Consider the following 18,653-nt stretch of genomic DNA (forward strand, 5'->3'; position numbering starts at 1 on the left):
GCTTCAACAGAGTTGTGCTCACTAATTTCAGGGTTATCGTTGACCTACAGTAAGTTGGGATTTAAAATGTTGGGGAGGTAAAAGTTAAATTGTTAACTGACTGTCCTGTACAATACACTGCACCTATAATGGACACATATCACAAACACTTAAGTAAACATATTTGCAATTTTTAAAAGCCACATTTTTGGAAGCCAGTTCCTCCTTTACTTACTTGCAAAGACCGCTCGTCAGCATTCTGCATGAGCCTTGCACATGGTGACATCACAACCACTCACCAGTGCAGGGAGTGTTGCAAGGCCAATGCAGAATCCTGAACTGAACCCTTTGACAGGCAAGTAAAACAAAACCTGATTTTAGTTATTTTGTTTTAATACATACACGACATGTTCCCATAACCGAGCCCCCCAAAAAAACACTGTTCATCTTTCACAGGGATCAAAACTGCACAGAAGTGATTATCCTGGCCCAGATCAGCTGACCAACCGGATCACAAGAACGGCACTGTAATACTGTATATAACGTGAAGTCCAAATCATTTTTACTTAATCTTTGGCCTGTCTTACTTTATCAAAGGACATAAACATTAGAATTAATCAGTTCATGGTTTTGAGGTTTTTTTAAGCACAATTCTGTTTTTCTTTTCACACAATCAAAATTCTGAAAATGCTATTAAACTATGTACGTACTTGCTGCTGCTTCCACCATCAACAAAAGGATTCCAGTGTGAAGCAAAGTCTGTGCCTGCTGCCACAATCTGAAGATGCAGAAATGTCAGTTCAACAATTTGTATTTCATTAAAAGAAAATATTCTCTAAACATATTTCGATAACATCATGGGGGGCTTGGGAGGTAGAGAACTGCAGAAGATAATCACCCATAAACAGTGGAACTTTAGTTCCAAAGTCCAAATGTTTTTTACAGTCTGATTATTAGGGGGTGGGGGGGTTAATTTCCAACCTTCCTTTAATTTGGGCTTGAAAGCAACACCTGGAAATGGCGAAGAGCCCAGGTTCAACAGATGACAAATGACTTCATTAAAGTGTTCTGCTACAATCTTGATAAGGAGAAAGCTTTTCTCCGTGGGTACTGGTATAACAGACCACTGCTACTCTTGGGGACTGCGATCCCAGAATGAGATCACATTGAGACTCACAGAACTACAGCTGTTTGAGGGTGGTCACCCCCAACAGCAGGCATTACACAGCACTCTTGCTGAACTCCCAGTCCCATCAATGCCTTTTCACCAGTGACTGGTGAAGGAGCTCCTGGTGAATGCTGTTAGTGCAGCACTCATTAAAGTAACTTTAGACTTGTTAAAAAATTAAAATTTTCCTCGGGAATCAAATCAACCCGCCTCCAATTCTGCTGTTCTTTAAAAAAACTACTGCGAGCTGTTGCTGCTTTATGTCATCGGCTTGGGTCAGTTGCTTCCCCGCTAACTTCCCCTTCACAGACGCAGTTAACATGATGGGCGTAGAGGTTTTTTTGTTCAGTGATTAAGCCCCAAAGAGACCAAGCTGGGAAATGGTGCAAATTTTTGCCATGAAAAAGGCCCAGCTGGCCAACAGGAACATGGCTTTAAACACCCGGATCCTGATTTTCGTAATGCTGAGCACCTGTGTTTCCAACTGAAGTCAGTGGGAGCTACTGGGACTCAACACACATGAAAAATCAGGCCCATTGCATCCACAGCGGTACTTTACTCCAGACGAAGGTGTGTTGGCTAGTGGCATTCAATTAATCTGAAGTAAACAGATAACTGCTGAGAGTTAAAACAACAGCAAGAGGCACACAATGGAGCAACATGGGTGGGCTCTGAGTAACAAAGAGTAGAAAAAATAATATTGGCTGGTAGAGAGATCTAAGGGAATCAAATTCAGAATCTCTTTTCACATTCCTACGTTAATTGGTGCATTTCAATTTGCACATGAGGAAGACCCTCCGCATGAACCACAGAGAGCAATTCATTTTCTTCCGAATGTGGCGACTGTCTGAAAACTGATAGTTGCCTTCTCGTGACTCTTTTTATACTCTGAATACATATTACTTAACAGAGTTAAAGCATAAAACAATGAGGACATTGTGATTATAATAAACGATGGAAAACCAAGTCCTACCATTTCATCCCGAGCTTCTGTTTCTTTCCGTAAGGGAGGCTCAAATTGCAGCTTGTCAACTGCAAAACATCATATTTTCAACTTTAAAACATGTAACATTCTACTGACACTCTCTTATGGACAGTCTATTAAAGCAAGCAGCATGCTGTAGCATATAAAAAACCCAAGTGCACACTGCAGTGTTACATAACGCTTCATTTTAACTTGCCTATAAAATTCTAAACTCTTTGAATCATGAACATTTGTTTTTATGGAAGTCTTCAATGTCTAAATGTTTGCACTTGCAATGCATTTGTTATGAAACAACCCACAGAAAAGAAAACTCAGAGGATAGCAGTAAGAATCCCCATTTAAAGTAGTCTAAATGCTAATTATTTCGTTTGCGTGGGCACTTCTTCAAACACAGAGAAAGCTGGTTCCTACTTCAAAGGGCTCCAAAATTTCAGCACTTTTCCCCCGCTCCAGCTGAAAGTGACTGAATAGCATGTCACTATTTAACATATACCATAGTCAGTACAGTACATGTGACCATAATATTTATGGTCACACATCTAACAATAATTTAGTTTCCATGGGTACTTTATGGTCACATATCTAATAATACCTACTAATTATTTAGTTTGCAAGAGCACTTTTTCAAACACAGAGCAAGCCAGTTTCTGCTTCAACAGGAACCAAAATTTCAGTATTTTCCCCTCACCCATTTGAAAGTGACCCAGTAGCGTACGAATGCTGCATGGAGTGTAAGGACTTGCACTCCTTTTGAGTTTAACATACACCATATAGTCTGTATAGCAGATGTGACCATAACAAGTGGAGCACTCTCAAGTGATTAGGATGAGGTTTAGCTGACCATCAGTGTGAAAACCAGCACGAAATCAGAGTGGCATCAAATTGCCATCTACTTTTCTATATTTCCCCTCGCCAGTGAGGGCCAAGACATCTATGTGTAAGAACATGCTCGCCCCACTATAATAATCAACTTGGTCTTCCTGTTTAATGCTTCTATTAAATTATTAATTTTTATGATGCCAGTAGGCATTCAAAGTTTGGCACCATGCCATGGCAGAGAGAGGCTGACTACAGAAGAAACAATACCCTGATTTTATAGAAACGTTTGCATCCTGAAATGACATGAAATGAACTAACAGAAAAGTTTGCAAGTTTTAATTTTGGAAAAATACTGTGGGGGAAGGATAGCTCAGTGGTTTGAGCATTGGCCTGCTAAACCCAGGGTTGTGAGTTCAATCCTTGAGGGGGCCACTTAGGGATCTGGGGCAAAATCAGTACTTGGTCCTGCTAGTGAAGGCAGGGGGCCGGACTCGATGACCTTTCGGGGTCCCTTCCAGTTCTATGAGATAGGTATATCTCCATATATTTATTATTATTAATACTGTGGAGATTTTTTTGTTTGTGTTTAAGTGTTCCAATAGTAAAAGTCAAGTATCAGAGGGGTAGCTGTGTTAGTCTGGATCTGTAAAAAGCGACAGAGTCCTATGGCAGACTAACAGATGTATTGGAGAATAAGCTTTCGTGGGTAACAATGGTAAAAGTGGCTCTCTAAGATTTGCTATAAAAGAGTGACACAGACACCCTCCATCAGGAAAAATAAACCAGCACCACAAAATGGGAAAAAGCACATTTGAGACTTACAATTTATCTCTGATGCTGTTCTTTCTGCTCTAGCATTTCTGTTTGTAGAGCGAATGGTGTGACGAATAACAGAGTGAGGCTGTTAGAAACAGGAACATTACAATTCAGTTATTGCCTTCACCTTAGATCTCATACCATAATTAAAGGGAAAGAAGAGCTATTACAATGGGGGACACGCTCTGTTTCCTACCCATGATACTTTCATTGCCTGCACACAAGCCCCCTGTACTTGACAGCAAGCTTAACCTCAACTCTGTGGCAAGGCCTCCTGGTTTCTACGGCACTGCTGTGCAGCAGAGCAGAATAATTTTTCAACCTCTCTTTGAAGTGAGAATCTAGGTTTACAGAGTGAAAACAGGAGAAGATTTTTAAACATGAGCTTTTCAAAACAGGAAAAATACAAGTATGTTCTCACCTCAAAATCATCGTCATCAGCTTCACCGTAATGTGTATGGTTTTCAGGATTATTTACTTTGTCCAACAGCTCAACTGCTAGAGATCTCGAGAGACCGGGTTGTCCTACAAAACTATGCTAAAAAAAAAAATCACAAAAAAAATAACGTTACAGTAGGTTTAATAGGAGGCAGATATTTAAACCTCCAAAAGGCTTCAAAAGATTAGCCTTCTTGTTTTGCAAAACTTTATAACGGACACTCTTCAGTAAATCTTTTTAACATCTCCTGAGCAAGTAGACCTCAAAAGCATGCATCTGTTTTAGCCTGATTGCATTGTGCGTCAGTTGCAATTAGTAATTAAGACCCTAGTTGTGCAAACATTGATGCATTTGCTTAACTTTATGTATGTAAGTGGCTCCACGGAGTTTAATGGGACTACTCTTTAGGTGAGTAGAATTAAGCATTTGAGTACGTGTTTTCTGAATCAAGGCCTAACTTTGCCCTATGAGGTGATTAATAACCAATCTATACAGTTAATTCTACCAAACAGAGGCATACTGTTACAAAATGCCAGTCTTTGGACAATTAAAACTGGACTTATCTTGCAGTATAGACAGGTATCTTTATAAAATCTTGCCACTAAGAGATTCCAATTTCACTTTTGCTGCATTTGCACCATTAAGCATGCTTGTACAATAAGAGAGTGAAACATAGCCCATTTGGTGCACTAATGACTTCTTTCTCTGTGAAACAATAGATTTAGTGGTGGCATTACAAGTTCTGACTTTGCTTTTTAGACACTTACAGTAAGGAGTCTTTCTGCGGTTGGTCTCTTCTTTGGATTTTTGGTAAGTGCTATTTTGACAAAATTATGGAATGTTGATGACCTTTACATAAAAAGAAAAAATTGAAAACTTAAAATCAAGTTAAGTTTTTCTGAAAAGGAAAAAATAACGGTCACTTTCAATGTAACTGCTATATAAATGGCAAAACATCGGCTGAATTAGAATCCTGCTCAAATATCCCAAGGCATTTCAGATTTATACCATTCTGCTGCTGAGTTAACTGTTCCTTTGGAAAAAGCAGTCAGAAGACCAGATTCCATTTGAAGTCTTATGACACTATAGAACAGAAATAAAAAGTAATCTAGTGAATTAGGTATACAGCAGAAAGCATCAACCTCCTCTTTCAAATGCATGGTTGAGATTTTTAAAGCAGTACAGATGATTTAACTACACCTCTTTCTTTTAAATTAATGCAAGATGTGAGGCTAAATCCCTTTGAAAGTCTCATCCTACAATTTTTACTTGTCTTTCTTGCACATGTTTATTTTAATATATCTTTCAACGGATATATTGCCTGAATTTGAGGACTTTCAGGGCACGTTGCAAAACTTATCCCTCAGGCATTTGGAAACAAGAAGGAATTGGACTGGTGAAGGGCAGGGGGGGCTGATGATCTGCTTCTTGGAGGTGGGTTGTACTGAACTGTATTACTGTACATCAAGTTTTACTTGTGATGTGCTTTTAAGTTATGGCAAGAATGCCTAGAGTATATGGATAGGTACTCTTAGCATGTGCACAAATCTGGGGGGGAGAGGTGCAGAGTGCAAAGTTTAGTGCAGAATGCAATTCACAGAAGGATGTTTTTCCAAGTGATAAACAATGTTAAGTATCTGCCCGCAGCAATACTGGCAGAATCCCCCTCTCAAAGACTTAAGGAAAAAAGGACAGTTACTTGGCCACCAGCAGCATTCTAAGTACATAAATGGGATTAACTGCTTCACTACAGCGAGTCTTGATCACATGCACAGTGTCAAGCTAAACTGCCAAATGTGTGTTCTGGAAGGAGATTTTTTTCTCTCCAGGTAGCAGCCCAGAGGGAGTTTTCCTTTTCCTCTGGACCAGCAGAGGAGAAGCAATTAGCATTATGTGGGCCTGTCCCACACAGTCAGTTTCCTGCCATTGCAGAAGTGTGGGCACTGCTGGACCTTGGTCCTTTCTGTTGCATTTGTTTCTAGGTTCCCGTAACATCAAATCAATTACCAAAAAAAAAAAAAAAATCTATCTTGCTTGCTGGTACGTACTGCAGATGTCTCAGCCTAAAACACTTCATCCTCAGGGAAATCATCTTTCAGATCACTGGAATGAAAACTAATGCAGCACACTTTTATCAATGGTTTTCTTCTTCCACAGAGCAATATGAAATTAATGTCCCATTTTTAGAGATAGATTGTTTTAAAGCATAATTTACCAGGGATGAATTATGTTCCAAGAAAAACATCTGAGTTTGAGTAAACAAAGATGATTTTTTGGTCACTGCAGAAGTCAGAGCAATTTAAAAATTCATGACCTATACTAAATTTAGCCCTGATCCTGCACTGAGAGCTTCACAGTTCAGATTTAATGGGGCACTGCATGAACAGGGAGTCCCATTCGCATGGTCCTCATTCCAGGATCAGAGTCTTTTGCTGTAATTAAGTATTTTGTTTAGCAGTAAGAACTGAATTCGAAGGGACAACTCATGTATAAAAGCCCCAAATGTGCATATGTGTTTGCAGGTTGAGGGCATATGCTTATGAACTGTTGACATAAATAATCATTCACATGATGATCTTTAAAATATGCATTGAACAAAGGGAGAAAAATTTTATTTGACTTACCATTTTGCTTTTTCCTTGAGCTTTGGAGGTTGAAAGTTACTTTTAGACATTAAAAACAAAGCCCTAAGAAAAAGAAAGCATAATAATATTATACAATATGAAAATAATTCATTTTATTCTAGTATCTTGAGATTGAATAAATACTGTACATAGCAGTTCTATTACCCTACAAGAGACAGTATGAGCTGATGAAAATCCAAATCAGTTCTGTAGTATGTAATATAAAAGATCTTGTAAGAGACAAAATAAAGTTGCTGATTTTTTTAATTATAGACAGTGTTTCTGAAATAAAATCTGTTTATTTTCATGCGCAACCCTGCTAACTAGAAGGCTACCACAGACTGCAGGAACTAAAGCACTTACAAAATGTTGTGTCCTGAAGAATCTGAGTCTGGAATCTGAATCTACATCTTTAAATCAAGACTGGATGACTTTTACAAAAGGTGTGGTGCACTAAAACAGAAATTATGGTCTTGATGTAGGAATCTCTGGGAGAGGTTACAAGGCCTGGGTTATGCAGAACAGACTAGACCAGGGGTCGGCAACCTTTCAGAAGCGGTGCGCCGAGTCTTCATTTATTCACTCTAATTTAAGGTTTTGCGTGCCGGTAATACATTTTAATGTTTTTTAGAAGGTCTCTCTCTACAAGTCTATATATTATATAACTAAACTAGTGTTGTATTGTAAAATAAACAAGGTTTTCAAAATGTTTAAGAAGCTTCATTTAAAATGAAATTAAAATGTTGATCTTACGCCGCCGGCCCGCTCAGCCCGCTGCTGGTCTGGGGTTCTGTTTACCTAGGCTGGCAGTGGGCTGAGCGAGGCCTGCGGCCGGGACCCCGGCTGGCAAGGGTCTGGCAGCCAGAACCGCAGACCAGCAGCAGGCTGTGCGGGGCTGGCGGCTGGGACCCCAGACCGGCAGTGGACTGAACGGCTCAGCCCCCTGCCGCTCAGGGGTTCCATCCGCTGGCTCCTGCCAGCCGGGATTCTGGCTGCCGGACCCGCTCAGCCCGCTGCCGGTCTGGGGTCCCGGCCCTGCCCACATACAGTGGGTACCTACCTTCTCCCTGGTTCTGGCCCATTCTCTTCCTCTCTCTGCACTGAGCTGAGGGTGGGAGTGCACTGAGCACAGGGCTGGGGGTGAAGGGTCTGGCCAGGAGCTAGACTGAGGGAGGGGGCTCAGGGTTGGGGCAGGAGGTTTGCGTGTGGGGACACTTACCTGGGCAGCTCCCATTTGGTGTGAGGGGTGCAGGTGGGAATGTGTGTGTGCGCGTGTGCGTGTGCAGGAGCTCCCGTTTGGTGCTCAGGGTGGGGGTGCGGATGTGGGGGGGTGCAAGGGATGTGGGGGGGTGCAAGAGTCAGGGCAGAGGGCTGGGGGCATGTGAGGGGGGTCAGGGCTCAGGGCAGAGGGGGGACTGGGTATGTGTGGGGGTGCCAGAGTCAGGGCTGGGGTCGTGGGGGGGATGAAGGAGTCAAGCAGAGGGCTGGGTGTGTACGAGGGAGGTACAGGGCTCAGGGCAAGGCCTGGGAGGTGTGCGGGGGTGCAGGGCTCAAGGCAGAGGGCTGGGTGTGTTTGTGTGGGGAGGGGGTCAGGGCTCAGGGGAGAGGGCTGGGTGACTGCCCCCCTAAGAACTCTCAACCCCCCTGCTCCTTGTCCCCTGACTACACCCTCCTGGGACCCCTTCCCTCAACTGCCCCCCAGGACCCCACCCCCTATCTAAGCCTCCCTGTTCCTTGTCCCCTGACTGGACCCTACTCCCTACCTGTCCCCTGACTGCCCTGACCCTTTTCCATACCCCCGCCAGACCCCCGGGACTCCCATGCCTATCCAGCCACTCCCCCGCCCCCTGACAGGACCCCCAGAACTCCCAACCCATCCAACCCCTCCCACTCCCTGCCTGCCCCAACCCCTCTCCACACCCCTCAATCCTGACAGGACCCCCAGAACTCCCGACTCATACAACCCCCCCAGCTCCTTGTCCCCTGACCATCCCCTCCAGAGACTCCCCCCACCCTAACTGCCCCCCCAGGACCCTCCTTGCTCCCTGTCCCAACTGCCCTGATGCCTATCCACTCCCTGCCCCCTGACAGACCCTGGGACTCCCAGGCCCCATCCCACCCCCCCCGCTCCCTGACTGCCCCCTCCAGAGACTCCCGTCCCTAAACCCCACCCCAGGATCCTCCACATCCAACCCACCCTGCTCCCTGACTGCGCCCACCCCTTATCCAACCCCCCCCCAGCCCTGGACCCCTTACCATGAGGCTCCACGCAGAGCCAGACACGCTGCCCCGCGGGAGTGCGCAGCCCCGACCCCCCGAGCGCTGCGCGCGCGGCGGCAGGGCTCCAGGGGAGGGGAGAAGGCGGGGGAGGGGCCAGCAGCTTGCTGCGCTGAGCCCGGCGCTCTGGCCTGGGAGCGCGGACTCCGCGGCTTGCCGCGCTGGGAGAGTGGGGCCATTTGCCCACCCCGTGCGCATGGCTATGCTTCTGCTCCCTGCCCCCGCGGGGGGAGCGGAGGGCAGAGGAGAGCGGGCCGGGCTGGGCAGGATTTTTAATGGTGCCGACCCCTGGATTAGATGATTGTAATGATCTCTTATGGGCTATGAGTTAAGAAAATGCTTGAAATGAGCGAGTTTCGTGATCAGCAGACCTCATTGGATGAAGGTCAAACATAGGTGGCTGAAGTTCTCCAAGTTCGATTGCTGTTATGCCAACTGCCCAGATATCACAGAGTTGGTTGTAACCACCATTCTTTTCCACTGCTGCAACTTCTGGGGCCATCCTTTAAATGTAAAATCATCATTTGATTACACATTATACACCATCACTTCCATAGGCACCTCCTTCGACCTGAGGATCTCAAATCTTTTTACACGATTCCTATGGAATTCATTCCAAGGCAAAGGGCCTACACAAAGAGTGTAAATGGGGCCTGATGTGATTCTCTGCACTGGGATGAGTTCCTTCCATTAAAAGAACAAAGACACAAGGGTAAGTGTCTCGTCCACAGTCATGAATTCTGTAGCAGAGACAGGAATAGAACCCAAGTCTTGTGATATCCAGTCTAATCCTCTAACCCCAACACAATCTTTCTTCCCTCAGTCTTTTTCCTCTATAATGAATACAGCATGCAATTTTTGCAATTTCTAATACAGTATGCAATTTAAAAAAATCTGTAATTTAAGTGTTTTGTCTATATTTAGTTCTCATTATGGCTATTACGCTAATGAGGGATCTCTGTATTAAGGCAGTGCCTCAACTCAATGCAGTTACATTTGCATTTTTATACAACCCAAAAATTACAAAGTTGAAAATGTCTGGCATTTCAAAGCCTTAAATAGCAAAGACTGTTTTGAAACAAAAATAGCTGAAATGTGCTTCTTTTCTCTATATTGTCCCCTGCCTGGGGGGAACCCAGATGCCTACATTTAGGTTTTGTCAGCAGAATTTTACTTACAATACTTGGATATAAGCATTAATTTTTAACACATGCCTACATATACATGAGTCACTAATTGTGATCTTAGACAGCACTTTCAAATGCTTTTTCTTTGCTCTTAAAAAGTTTTTTGGTTCACCTTTAAGGTATAAATATTATGTTTTTATATTGGTGAGGGGTAGAGGAGTTACAGCACCGGACCAAACTCCTACCATGTGTACAAATAACATTCAGCGCTGTATTAAATTGGCAGAGGTGTCAGCCATGCTATTAGCATCACGTGGTTGATGTTACAGTGATATTACAAAGCAACAAAATGACAATGTCATATTTTGCCCAAGCACATTACTAAAATCAGAAAGTTTAAATAACGATATTATGTCTGTAGTTAAAACATATCTGTATTTTAGAAGCTTTAGTATAATTTGTAAATACTGACTTCACTTTGCATGTAGTCATTCAATGAATCAAAGCAATTTATTACCAGTAAGGGGTACCAATAAAAGATTTTCTCTTCGCAATGGTGGCTGTTATTTTTGCTGCTACACCAAAGTCAGCTGTAAAACAAAATTACATCATCATTACATGTTCAATGAAAAACCAATAACACTCTAGGAAGTTATTATAAAGCAACAAAACACACACATTCCTAGGTAATAAAATTAAGATAATTGTTTACAATGTTAATCTCTCAGGTAAAGAAGAGCAGAACATTCTAGCTGGAAACTTTTTTTTTTTTTTTTTGACTGTCTGGAAATTGAAAGTTAGGTTTCTCCAAACTGCCTTAAAATGGACCCTGTTTCGCCGCTTACCTCCACCTGTCTTATCACCATAACTGAATCATATCAGGACATATGTTATGTATTCTAATTAATATATACTGGGGGGAAGATAGATTGGCATTGTAGTTATGAGAGTGCTATGTCAATGAGGAAATAACAGGGGAGATGTTTTGTTCGTATTGTTAGGACAAGAGAAGCAGTAGGGACTCTCTGATGATAGCAGAGCTACATTGAATGCATGGTATTGCAGATAATCATCCTATGTACCCAGAGCCAGAAATCATGCCCATCTAGTTTTGTTTTACTGTATTTACACTATAGTACCTGAAGAATTGTAGTCCACATTGTAGGCAAAGGATGCCTGGCCAGTTGATAGAAAATGGGTATCCATGTGTGATCAGAGTTAAAGTTGTTAATGGAAACTCAACTATGATGTTTCTAGGCTTTCAATTAAAAAAAATATATCGTGTCCTCCTAATACATTGCTTCTGCACATCCACAATGGAGAAGTGCAGTTAGCCATGTGGCCACATACATTTCTATATGCTTGCTTTACATATCCTGTTTAGCTAAATACAAAATAGGAGAAAGGAGTATTTGTATCTCATACTCTGCTGATAGTTCTCGTCAGAGCGAACTGCTGTGTAACTACGATGTAAGTGCAAAAGGTGTCTCACTGAAACAAAGCATCTGAATTGGTACCTTAACTTACCACCTTTTGATCGGTTCAATTAAAAAACCCTCATTCAGTTTCTATTTACTAGTAAATTCAACTGAACGTACCTAATTTTATGTCTCCATGGTCTGTTAGCAGAATATTTGCACCCTAAAACAAAACATGCAAAAATTAATATGCTAAAAGAATATTTGGAACATTATTCTGCATTACAAAGTATTAAAATTGTCCTTGCAGTTTTAAGTGACCTTACCTTAATATCTCTGTGCATTTTGCCCTTCATGTGCAAATAAGCAAGACCCTACAAGTCAAAAGTAAATCTATAACTCAAGTTTGCCATGTTAACATACTACAAAACATAACATTTCAAATTGGTTTTTTAACAGTTTAAACTCAATTTGTAGCTTTAATTAAAAACTGAAAAAATGAACACTGAGATTTTGAGAAAATGCATCCATGGCTTCTGCTCCTCACCACTCCTGATTCCAACACCAACACATGTGCAGACTTTGTTCAACAAGTTATATATGTAGCATTTTTGTTAGATATATTTTCAGCTTCAAAATGCACCTCAAGAGGCATAAGATTTATGACTGAAGCCAATAAAGTTTATTTACTTCTCAAGTCTAGGAAGCTTTCAGCCAAAGTTTGCAAGTCTGGGTGCCTAAATCCGCATTTAGCTCATAAATAAAAGTGGACTTGTTTTCAGAGGTGCTTAATGCTGGAATCTCTCACTGAAAGTCAAAACAAGTTCTGCAGCATCAATTCTTACTGCTAGCAAAATATCAGCTAAGAGGTTAGGAACAGAATTGCCATATCAGATCAGTTCGCTCGCCCATTTAGTCTACAATCTGCCTCTGGCAATGACCAGTTCACCAGTGTTTCATAGGAAGGTGAAAGTGTCTTCTATAGTTCCCTTACACAATTATATATAGATGTATAGAGCACAATGAAGCATGACATTTCACCACCTATGTTGTATTGGCTTACATTTCTATAATTAATTATAATAAAATGAATCAGAATTTTAGCAGCCCAGCCATAGAATTTTTCCATCTACAAAACATGAGAATTCACTGCCATAGATTGATTATACATGGCAAAATATTTCCTTTTATTGCTCACAGTTTTATGACTTACCCTCTCTTACTAGGAATTAGCTGTCTTCTGCAATGAGATTCAGAAATTTATCCTAAACAATGGCTGCATTGAACTACCATGTCAGTTGTACAGTGTATGAGAATAGCCAGGTCAATCTAAAGCCTCAAATCTCCAGAGATTTACATAGGATTAAAATAACTGCATTGAAATCAATGGGACTACTCCTGGGGTTAAAGTTAAACACGACCAGGACTGGGGCTTAAGATTCTGACCCTGCTATACAGGCAGACTCTTATAGCTGTATAAATCCATTTGCAGGATCAGGGCATATGGGAACTGACATGAAATGCTGCATTAAAATTATCTAAAACTATTTGTTGCACGACATTATTGTAATATCCTACTAATTTATATCAATACACTTCTACCCCGATAAAACGCGGTCCTCGGGAGCCAAAAAAATCTCACTGCCTTATAGGTGATGAGACCACGTTATATCGGGTACGGTATGCCGTGCCAGACTGGACCGGCTTCCCCGGCGGTGATTTAAAGGGCCTGGTGCTCCAGCCGCTGCGGGGAGCCCCAGGCCCTTTAAACCACCACCGGAGCTCCAGCAGCAGGGCTCGGGTGGGGATTTAAAGGGCCCAGGGCTCCCCACAGTGGCTGGTGCCTCTGGCCCTTTAAATCACCACCCGAGTCCAGCTGCTGGAGATTTAAAGGGCCCAGTGCTCCAGCCGCTGCGGGGAGCCCCAGGCCCTTTAAATCACCACCGGAGCTCTAGCAGTGGGGCTCGAGCGGGGATTTAAAGGGCCTGGGGCTCCACACGAATTCGGATATAACGCGGTAAAGCAGTGGGGCTCGGGCGGCACTTTAAAGGGCCCAGGGCTCCCCGTTGCTTTACCGCGTTATATCTGAATTCGTGTTATATCGGGTCGTGTTATATCGGGGTAGAGGTGTACTGGAAATATGATAAACAAATTTGTTAACCCTAGCAAACTGGTCTCATTGAAGCTGTATTCCCAGGTTTACAAATTTAAGTGACAGCACAGCACCTCCATCTGAAATAGTTTATCTTCCACGTCTTCCTCATGCGTATCAAAAAGAGGCTTTATTCTGTATCTACAGATGTACAGTACCTGTAAAGTTTCTCTGCATACATATGCAATTTGTAACTCTGACAGTGGTCCGGTTACTGAAAACAGAAAGATAGAAACAAGCCTATGGGTTGTAATGCACACTATACATATACCATTGTAAAATAGTCAGCAGAATAGGGTAGTATCCAACCTGCAAAAGTTTAAGGGGACACTTTCAACTTAAAATATAGTTTATTTAAAAAAAAAAAACAAGTTGAAAGCCAGTGTCTTTCTGTAGTTTTCCAGCCACGTTTTTCATTATTAAAACAAAAGAGGGCTACTACCCAACTTCTCCAATATGAACAATGGAGGGAAACTGATAATACAGGGGAAACAGTGAAACTGAGTGCACCCAAACCATCATCAAATGCACAAAGTAAAGAAGCTGAAAAAGAGAAGGAACATCTCCCACATCTCTCAGGTATAGTAATCCTGTGTAATATTTGCAACAAGAGGTAAACATTTGCCAGAGAACAGAGAATTAAAACATTTTTCAGACAAATGTGATTTTTAAGTTGATGACAACAGGGTAATAATATTGTTTGCGCTCTTCATGGAGATAAAAAGCAGCAGAGATAATTTCTGTTTGCCTTTTAAAATTAGAAATTTAGATCTTTTTACCCTGGAAGAGTGTGGCATCTGAAAATTGTTTAAAAACTTGCTTTCATCGACAGCTATTTATATTACACTAAATGACTGAGACATACATAGATGAAAGGATCTTTGCTTAAAATTCAAGAACTCCATCCCTTTAGTTAAGGTCTGAGAAAGCACACAATCTGCTTTCCAAGACCTTCCAGCAAAACCAGTGAAGACCAAAGCTAACATATATGAAGTAAAAAACAAGCACAATTATTTAGAAAATATCTTTTTAGTCTTTATTCATCATAAAGGAGAACAAAATGACACACACCCTTTTTGTCCTTTTAAGATCACATTCAGGGTTCTCCTAGCAAAATTAGCTTTCCCAGATTGTTCACTATATGTTTAGCGTACTTTTACAGGCCTAACTTGTAATCAAATAGTATATCTGCAATATGAGGACAATGTTACTTTAAGAACTTTGATTTTTACATTCCATGACTTGTGTGTTTCAATAAATACAGTATTTATTATTTAATTACTTCAGTTATTAACATAACTTTTTGAATTTAAGTAGCTTGGGGTTTTTATTTTGTTCACTTTTTCAAGGAAAGGGAATAAACTACCCATCCATGTTAACATTTAAAGAAGGCTTTGAAAGTCACATTTCATTGAGATGAACTTCTGCAATGTGTCTCAGAAATAGTCTCCAAGCCTATTAAGGGTAATAGGCACTGTGATGTCACAAAAGGGGTGTGATTTCATTAGGAAATGTTTATTTCTTAGCAAATATCAACTAAACATGATCATTTTCCAGTCACCCATAAGTAACTTTTCTCTCCTCGGACTGACTTCTCAATAAGGACTGTTTACATGCATGATTGAAGGGTTTCTTCGTTCTTTTTTTTAGAGTTAAAGAGCAAAAATATCTCAAAGTCTTAATGCTGAAAAAGTGTATTTTGTTCACTTCTCCAATAACTAAAAATAGCTAAAATATATTTTAACTTAGAAAACAAATAAACCCACAAGCTCCTCATCTCTACGTTCAAACCATGCATGAAAAATTTGAGTCCCCTAAAGAAGAATTTCTCAGAAAGCTGTGATCATGTGAAGATGGGAAAATAAGCTTTACATTAACTAGCAGTTTAAGGGTTATTTGTTCAATACAATATGGAGAGATTTAGGTACATATTTCCATTATTTTTAACAGGAATATGTACTCATCTGCTATTCATCACATTGGAAATATTCCTCCAAATACCTAGTTGCCAAAAAGGGCTCCATTTATTCCTATTTAGGATCTATTTACCATAGAGGTACTTACTTATTTTGTAACATTCGGTATAAAACAACAGATTATGAACACACTAGTCACCATGTTTATGAAAAGTTCTTGACCAGTTATGTAGAAACCTTAGCCAAAATGAAATAATTGTTCACTCACAGCAAATGAAAAGTAAAATGCCAGTGGATTGCCATTAAAATGACACTATTGTTCTGTCATATTTTCTTTGCTTTCAACTTCGAAAAGATGCCAATAAATACCAAAATAAGTTTCAAAATACCATGGTAAATGTCTTGAAGTGATCCACCTCCACAGTATTCCATGCAGATCCACAGCTTTTCACGGCTATTTTTAAAAAGTTAAACATAACTGTTAGCAGTTGACTGATCTATATACAGTAGATGCAGTCAATAATTATCATGATTTATTATTTAACTGCTAGTTATTTGATTGTCGTGTTTTCCATTTTCTTATACCCTAAGGAATTCTAAAGTGCTGATGTATCACAAAACCAGATATACATTTTGCATGTGTTTTAATACATACAGAGAAGTCTAGTAAATATCAATTCTCATTTAGTGTGAAACTCCTTACATGTCAGATTCACTGACAAATTACTCTGTTGATCAGAACTGTAATATAACTGCCATAACCATGACCTTTTCTCCAAAATAAAGTTTATGTAAAAATACAATTGAGGCATACATTCTATTAACTGAGATAAAATTATCTGGATATGCGCAGCTATGCTATGCTAGTTTCAATGCTCAAAAGTGTGTTCCTCACAGATTCCACACCTCAGTTTTTCAAAGAAGTGTTGGCTTAGGCGTAAGTCCAATTAAAGTCAATTTGAGTGGCACCTTTCACTTTGAAAATGTAACTCCCCAAGCAATTTGGAGACAAGATCTCCTAGAACTGTGTAGCTAGGATCAGAGCCCAAATGTGGAAAGTGATGATATATATTCCCACAGAGCCCACTGATAAACTGCAGAACTGCAGAGAAATGGAAAATATTCTCCAACTTTTTGTACAATATTTAATGTGTATACCTGAAAACACAGCCAGCTGGCCTCACCTCTTCTCTCTCTTCAATATTTCACAGCTGTCACACCACAGCCATGAAATCTAATTGTTACCAACAATTCAGATTTAGAATATTTACAAATCACAGCTACCCAGCTATACTTCTGTAACAACAACACCGTTAAATAAAATACCAAGAAGCATGATTCTTTGGGTAAGTAACTAGCCTTTTTTATTTTAAAAGTCACTAGAATTTCAAATCTCCCCAGCAACTTGGTAAAACCAAAACTCCCAAAACATCAGGCTATGAGGCTGGATGCATTGCAACAGTCTCCAGGGAGAAGGCTTCTGGCTAGCAGAGATGGTTCAATATTAGTCACTATTTAAAAAGGCAACTAGGAATCAAGGGACCAAATGAGAGGGGGACTGGGGCGTGAGGATAAAGATGGTACTCCCCGGAGAGGAAGAGTTGTAGAAATGCACACAATTAAACAGGACTTACTTGAGATAGCTTCCAAAGTAGGCTACAATGTTGCAGTGTGTACATTCTTTAACCATATAGATTTCTTGCTGTATCAATGAAAAATCATCTCCTGAAAAACAAGAGATGGCACAGTCACGGCAACAACATACATAAAACACAGACCTATATATAAACCAGGGAAGTGACCAAGAGCTTGAAAAGGTCTGAAAACATACACATAATTATGAAACCCCAAGCCACTGTATTTTGACAGCTGCTGATTCTTTGAGAGTTTCCAACATCATCCTATTCAATATCAGTGATCCATATATGTCCTCCTTTTCTCGTTCCAATTTTTTTTACATGGTTTGCATGACACCAAAATGTTTCTTGAAGACCAGTGGAGAACAGCTAGCCTGGCAATCTAGAGGTAGCCTGCAATATGATCAGTTAAGACACTAGATCAGTTCACTCACTAGGCAGCAAGCACTGGGAGTACTCTGGAAAGACAGTACTCAGAGGGATGGGAACATCATACAATGCTTTTCAGCAGCTCCTCTGGCTACTTTAGGAAGGGAACCAACTGGTTCTGTAGGGGGTTGTTCTAACTCTTAATTTGCAGGGATGGGGGAGGATGGGTGTATAGTACCAGTGATTCAAGAGCCCTGAAGGTGGAAGGAAAGGTCCCCCCTGAGAGCAGACACCACAAAAACTATTTTTTAAAATATTCCACTTCCAATTAATTCTGGGGGACAGCGTATCGCCAGCACAGCACTCTCAGTCACTGATGACCAAGAGAGGAGGCCAGAGTCAGAGTCCCAAACTCTCATCTCCTTGCTACAGATGCATCTTAAAATGATGGATCATAGTGGTTATACAAGCAAAATTATGCACCCTAAGCAATGTCTGTCTTGAATGCATTGTAATTAAAAAACACTTAATGAGGCTGTTCTCTGCCCTTGATACTTCCACCATTTAAATATAAAGGGATGCTAAAAGAAATTTGTCCCATAATTTTAATTGTATAAAAAGGTTTAAAAAACAACAAACAACAACAACAAGGAAACAATAGAACTGTTTGCTTAATACTAGGTCATTATGAACAATAATTTTAAAATAAACATTCCCCTGTAATATTTAGAACCCTGGGCCCAAGAACCTGAAACTGAGTGTAAACAAACATTAGACAGGTTGGTTTGATTTTCAGCATCCAAGCTCAGAAACTTAAAAACTAAAATTAGAAGTGAGAATCTCAAAAATCCAAGGTGGTATTAGCAAGATGGGGGTGAGGAGGTGAAGAAGCAGATAATTTACAGCATATGATTTCACAACACTCCT

At 40.8% G+C, this 18,653-nt stretch overlaps 1 protein-coding gene across 5 annotated transcripts in view; it reads right to left on the reverse strand.

Moving 5' to 3' along the window:
- The window catches only part of MAP4K5 (mitogen-activated protein kinase kinase kinase kinase 5), an 80,155-nt gene that overhangs the window by 24,276 nt on the left and 37,226 nt on the right, over nucleotides 1-18,653 (reverse strand). For all 5 annotated transcript variants that reach the window (XM_045014636.1, XM_045014633.1, XM_045014635.1 and 2 more), the window contains exons 4-16: nucleotides 17,355-17,445; nucleotides 16,110-16,174; nucleotides 13,963-14,018; nucleotides 11,979-12,026; nucleotides 11,833-11,875; nucleotides 10,752-10,824; nucleotides 9,479-9,610; nucleotides 6,831-6,893; nucleotides 4,974-5,055; nucleotides 4,189-4,305; nucleotides 3,774-3,852; nucleotides 2,121-2,179; nucleotides 690-757 (exon numbers count right to left, since the gene is read on the reverse strand). In XM_045014636.1, the coding sequence (XP_044870571.1) occupies nucleotides 690-757; nucleotides 2,121-2,179; nucleotides 3,774-3,852; nucleotides 4,189-4,305; nucleotides 4,974-5,055; nucleotides 6,831-6,893; nucleotides 9,479-9,610; nucleotides 10,752-10,824; nucleotides 11,833-11,875; nucleotides 11,979-12,026; nucleotides 13,963-14,018; nucleotides 16,110-16,174; nucleotides 17,355-17,445 (976 nt within the window). The remainder of the gene's footprint in view (nucleotides 1-689; nucleotides 758-2,120; nucleotides 2,180-3,773; nucleotides 3,853-4,188; nucleotides 4,306-4,973; nucleotides 5,056-6,830; nucleotides 6,894-9,478; nucleotides 9,611-10,751; nucleotides 10,825-11,832; nucleotides 11,876-11,978; nucleotides 12,027-13,962; nucleotides 14,019-16,109; nucleotides 16,175-17,354; nucleotides 17,446-18,653) is intronic.

This window comes from Mauremys mutica, chromosome 4 (genome assembly GCF_020497125.1).
Source record: "Mauremys mutica isolate MM-2020 ecotype Southern chromosome 4, ASM2049712v1, whole genome shotgun sequence".
NCBI classification, from domain to species: domain Eukaryota; kingdom Metazoa; phylum Chordata; order Testudines; family Geoemydidae; genus Mauremys; species Mauremys mutica.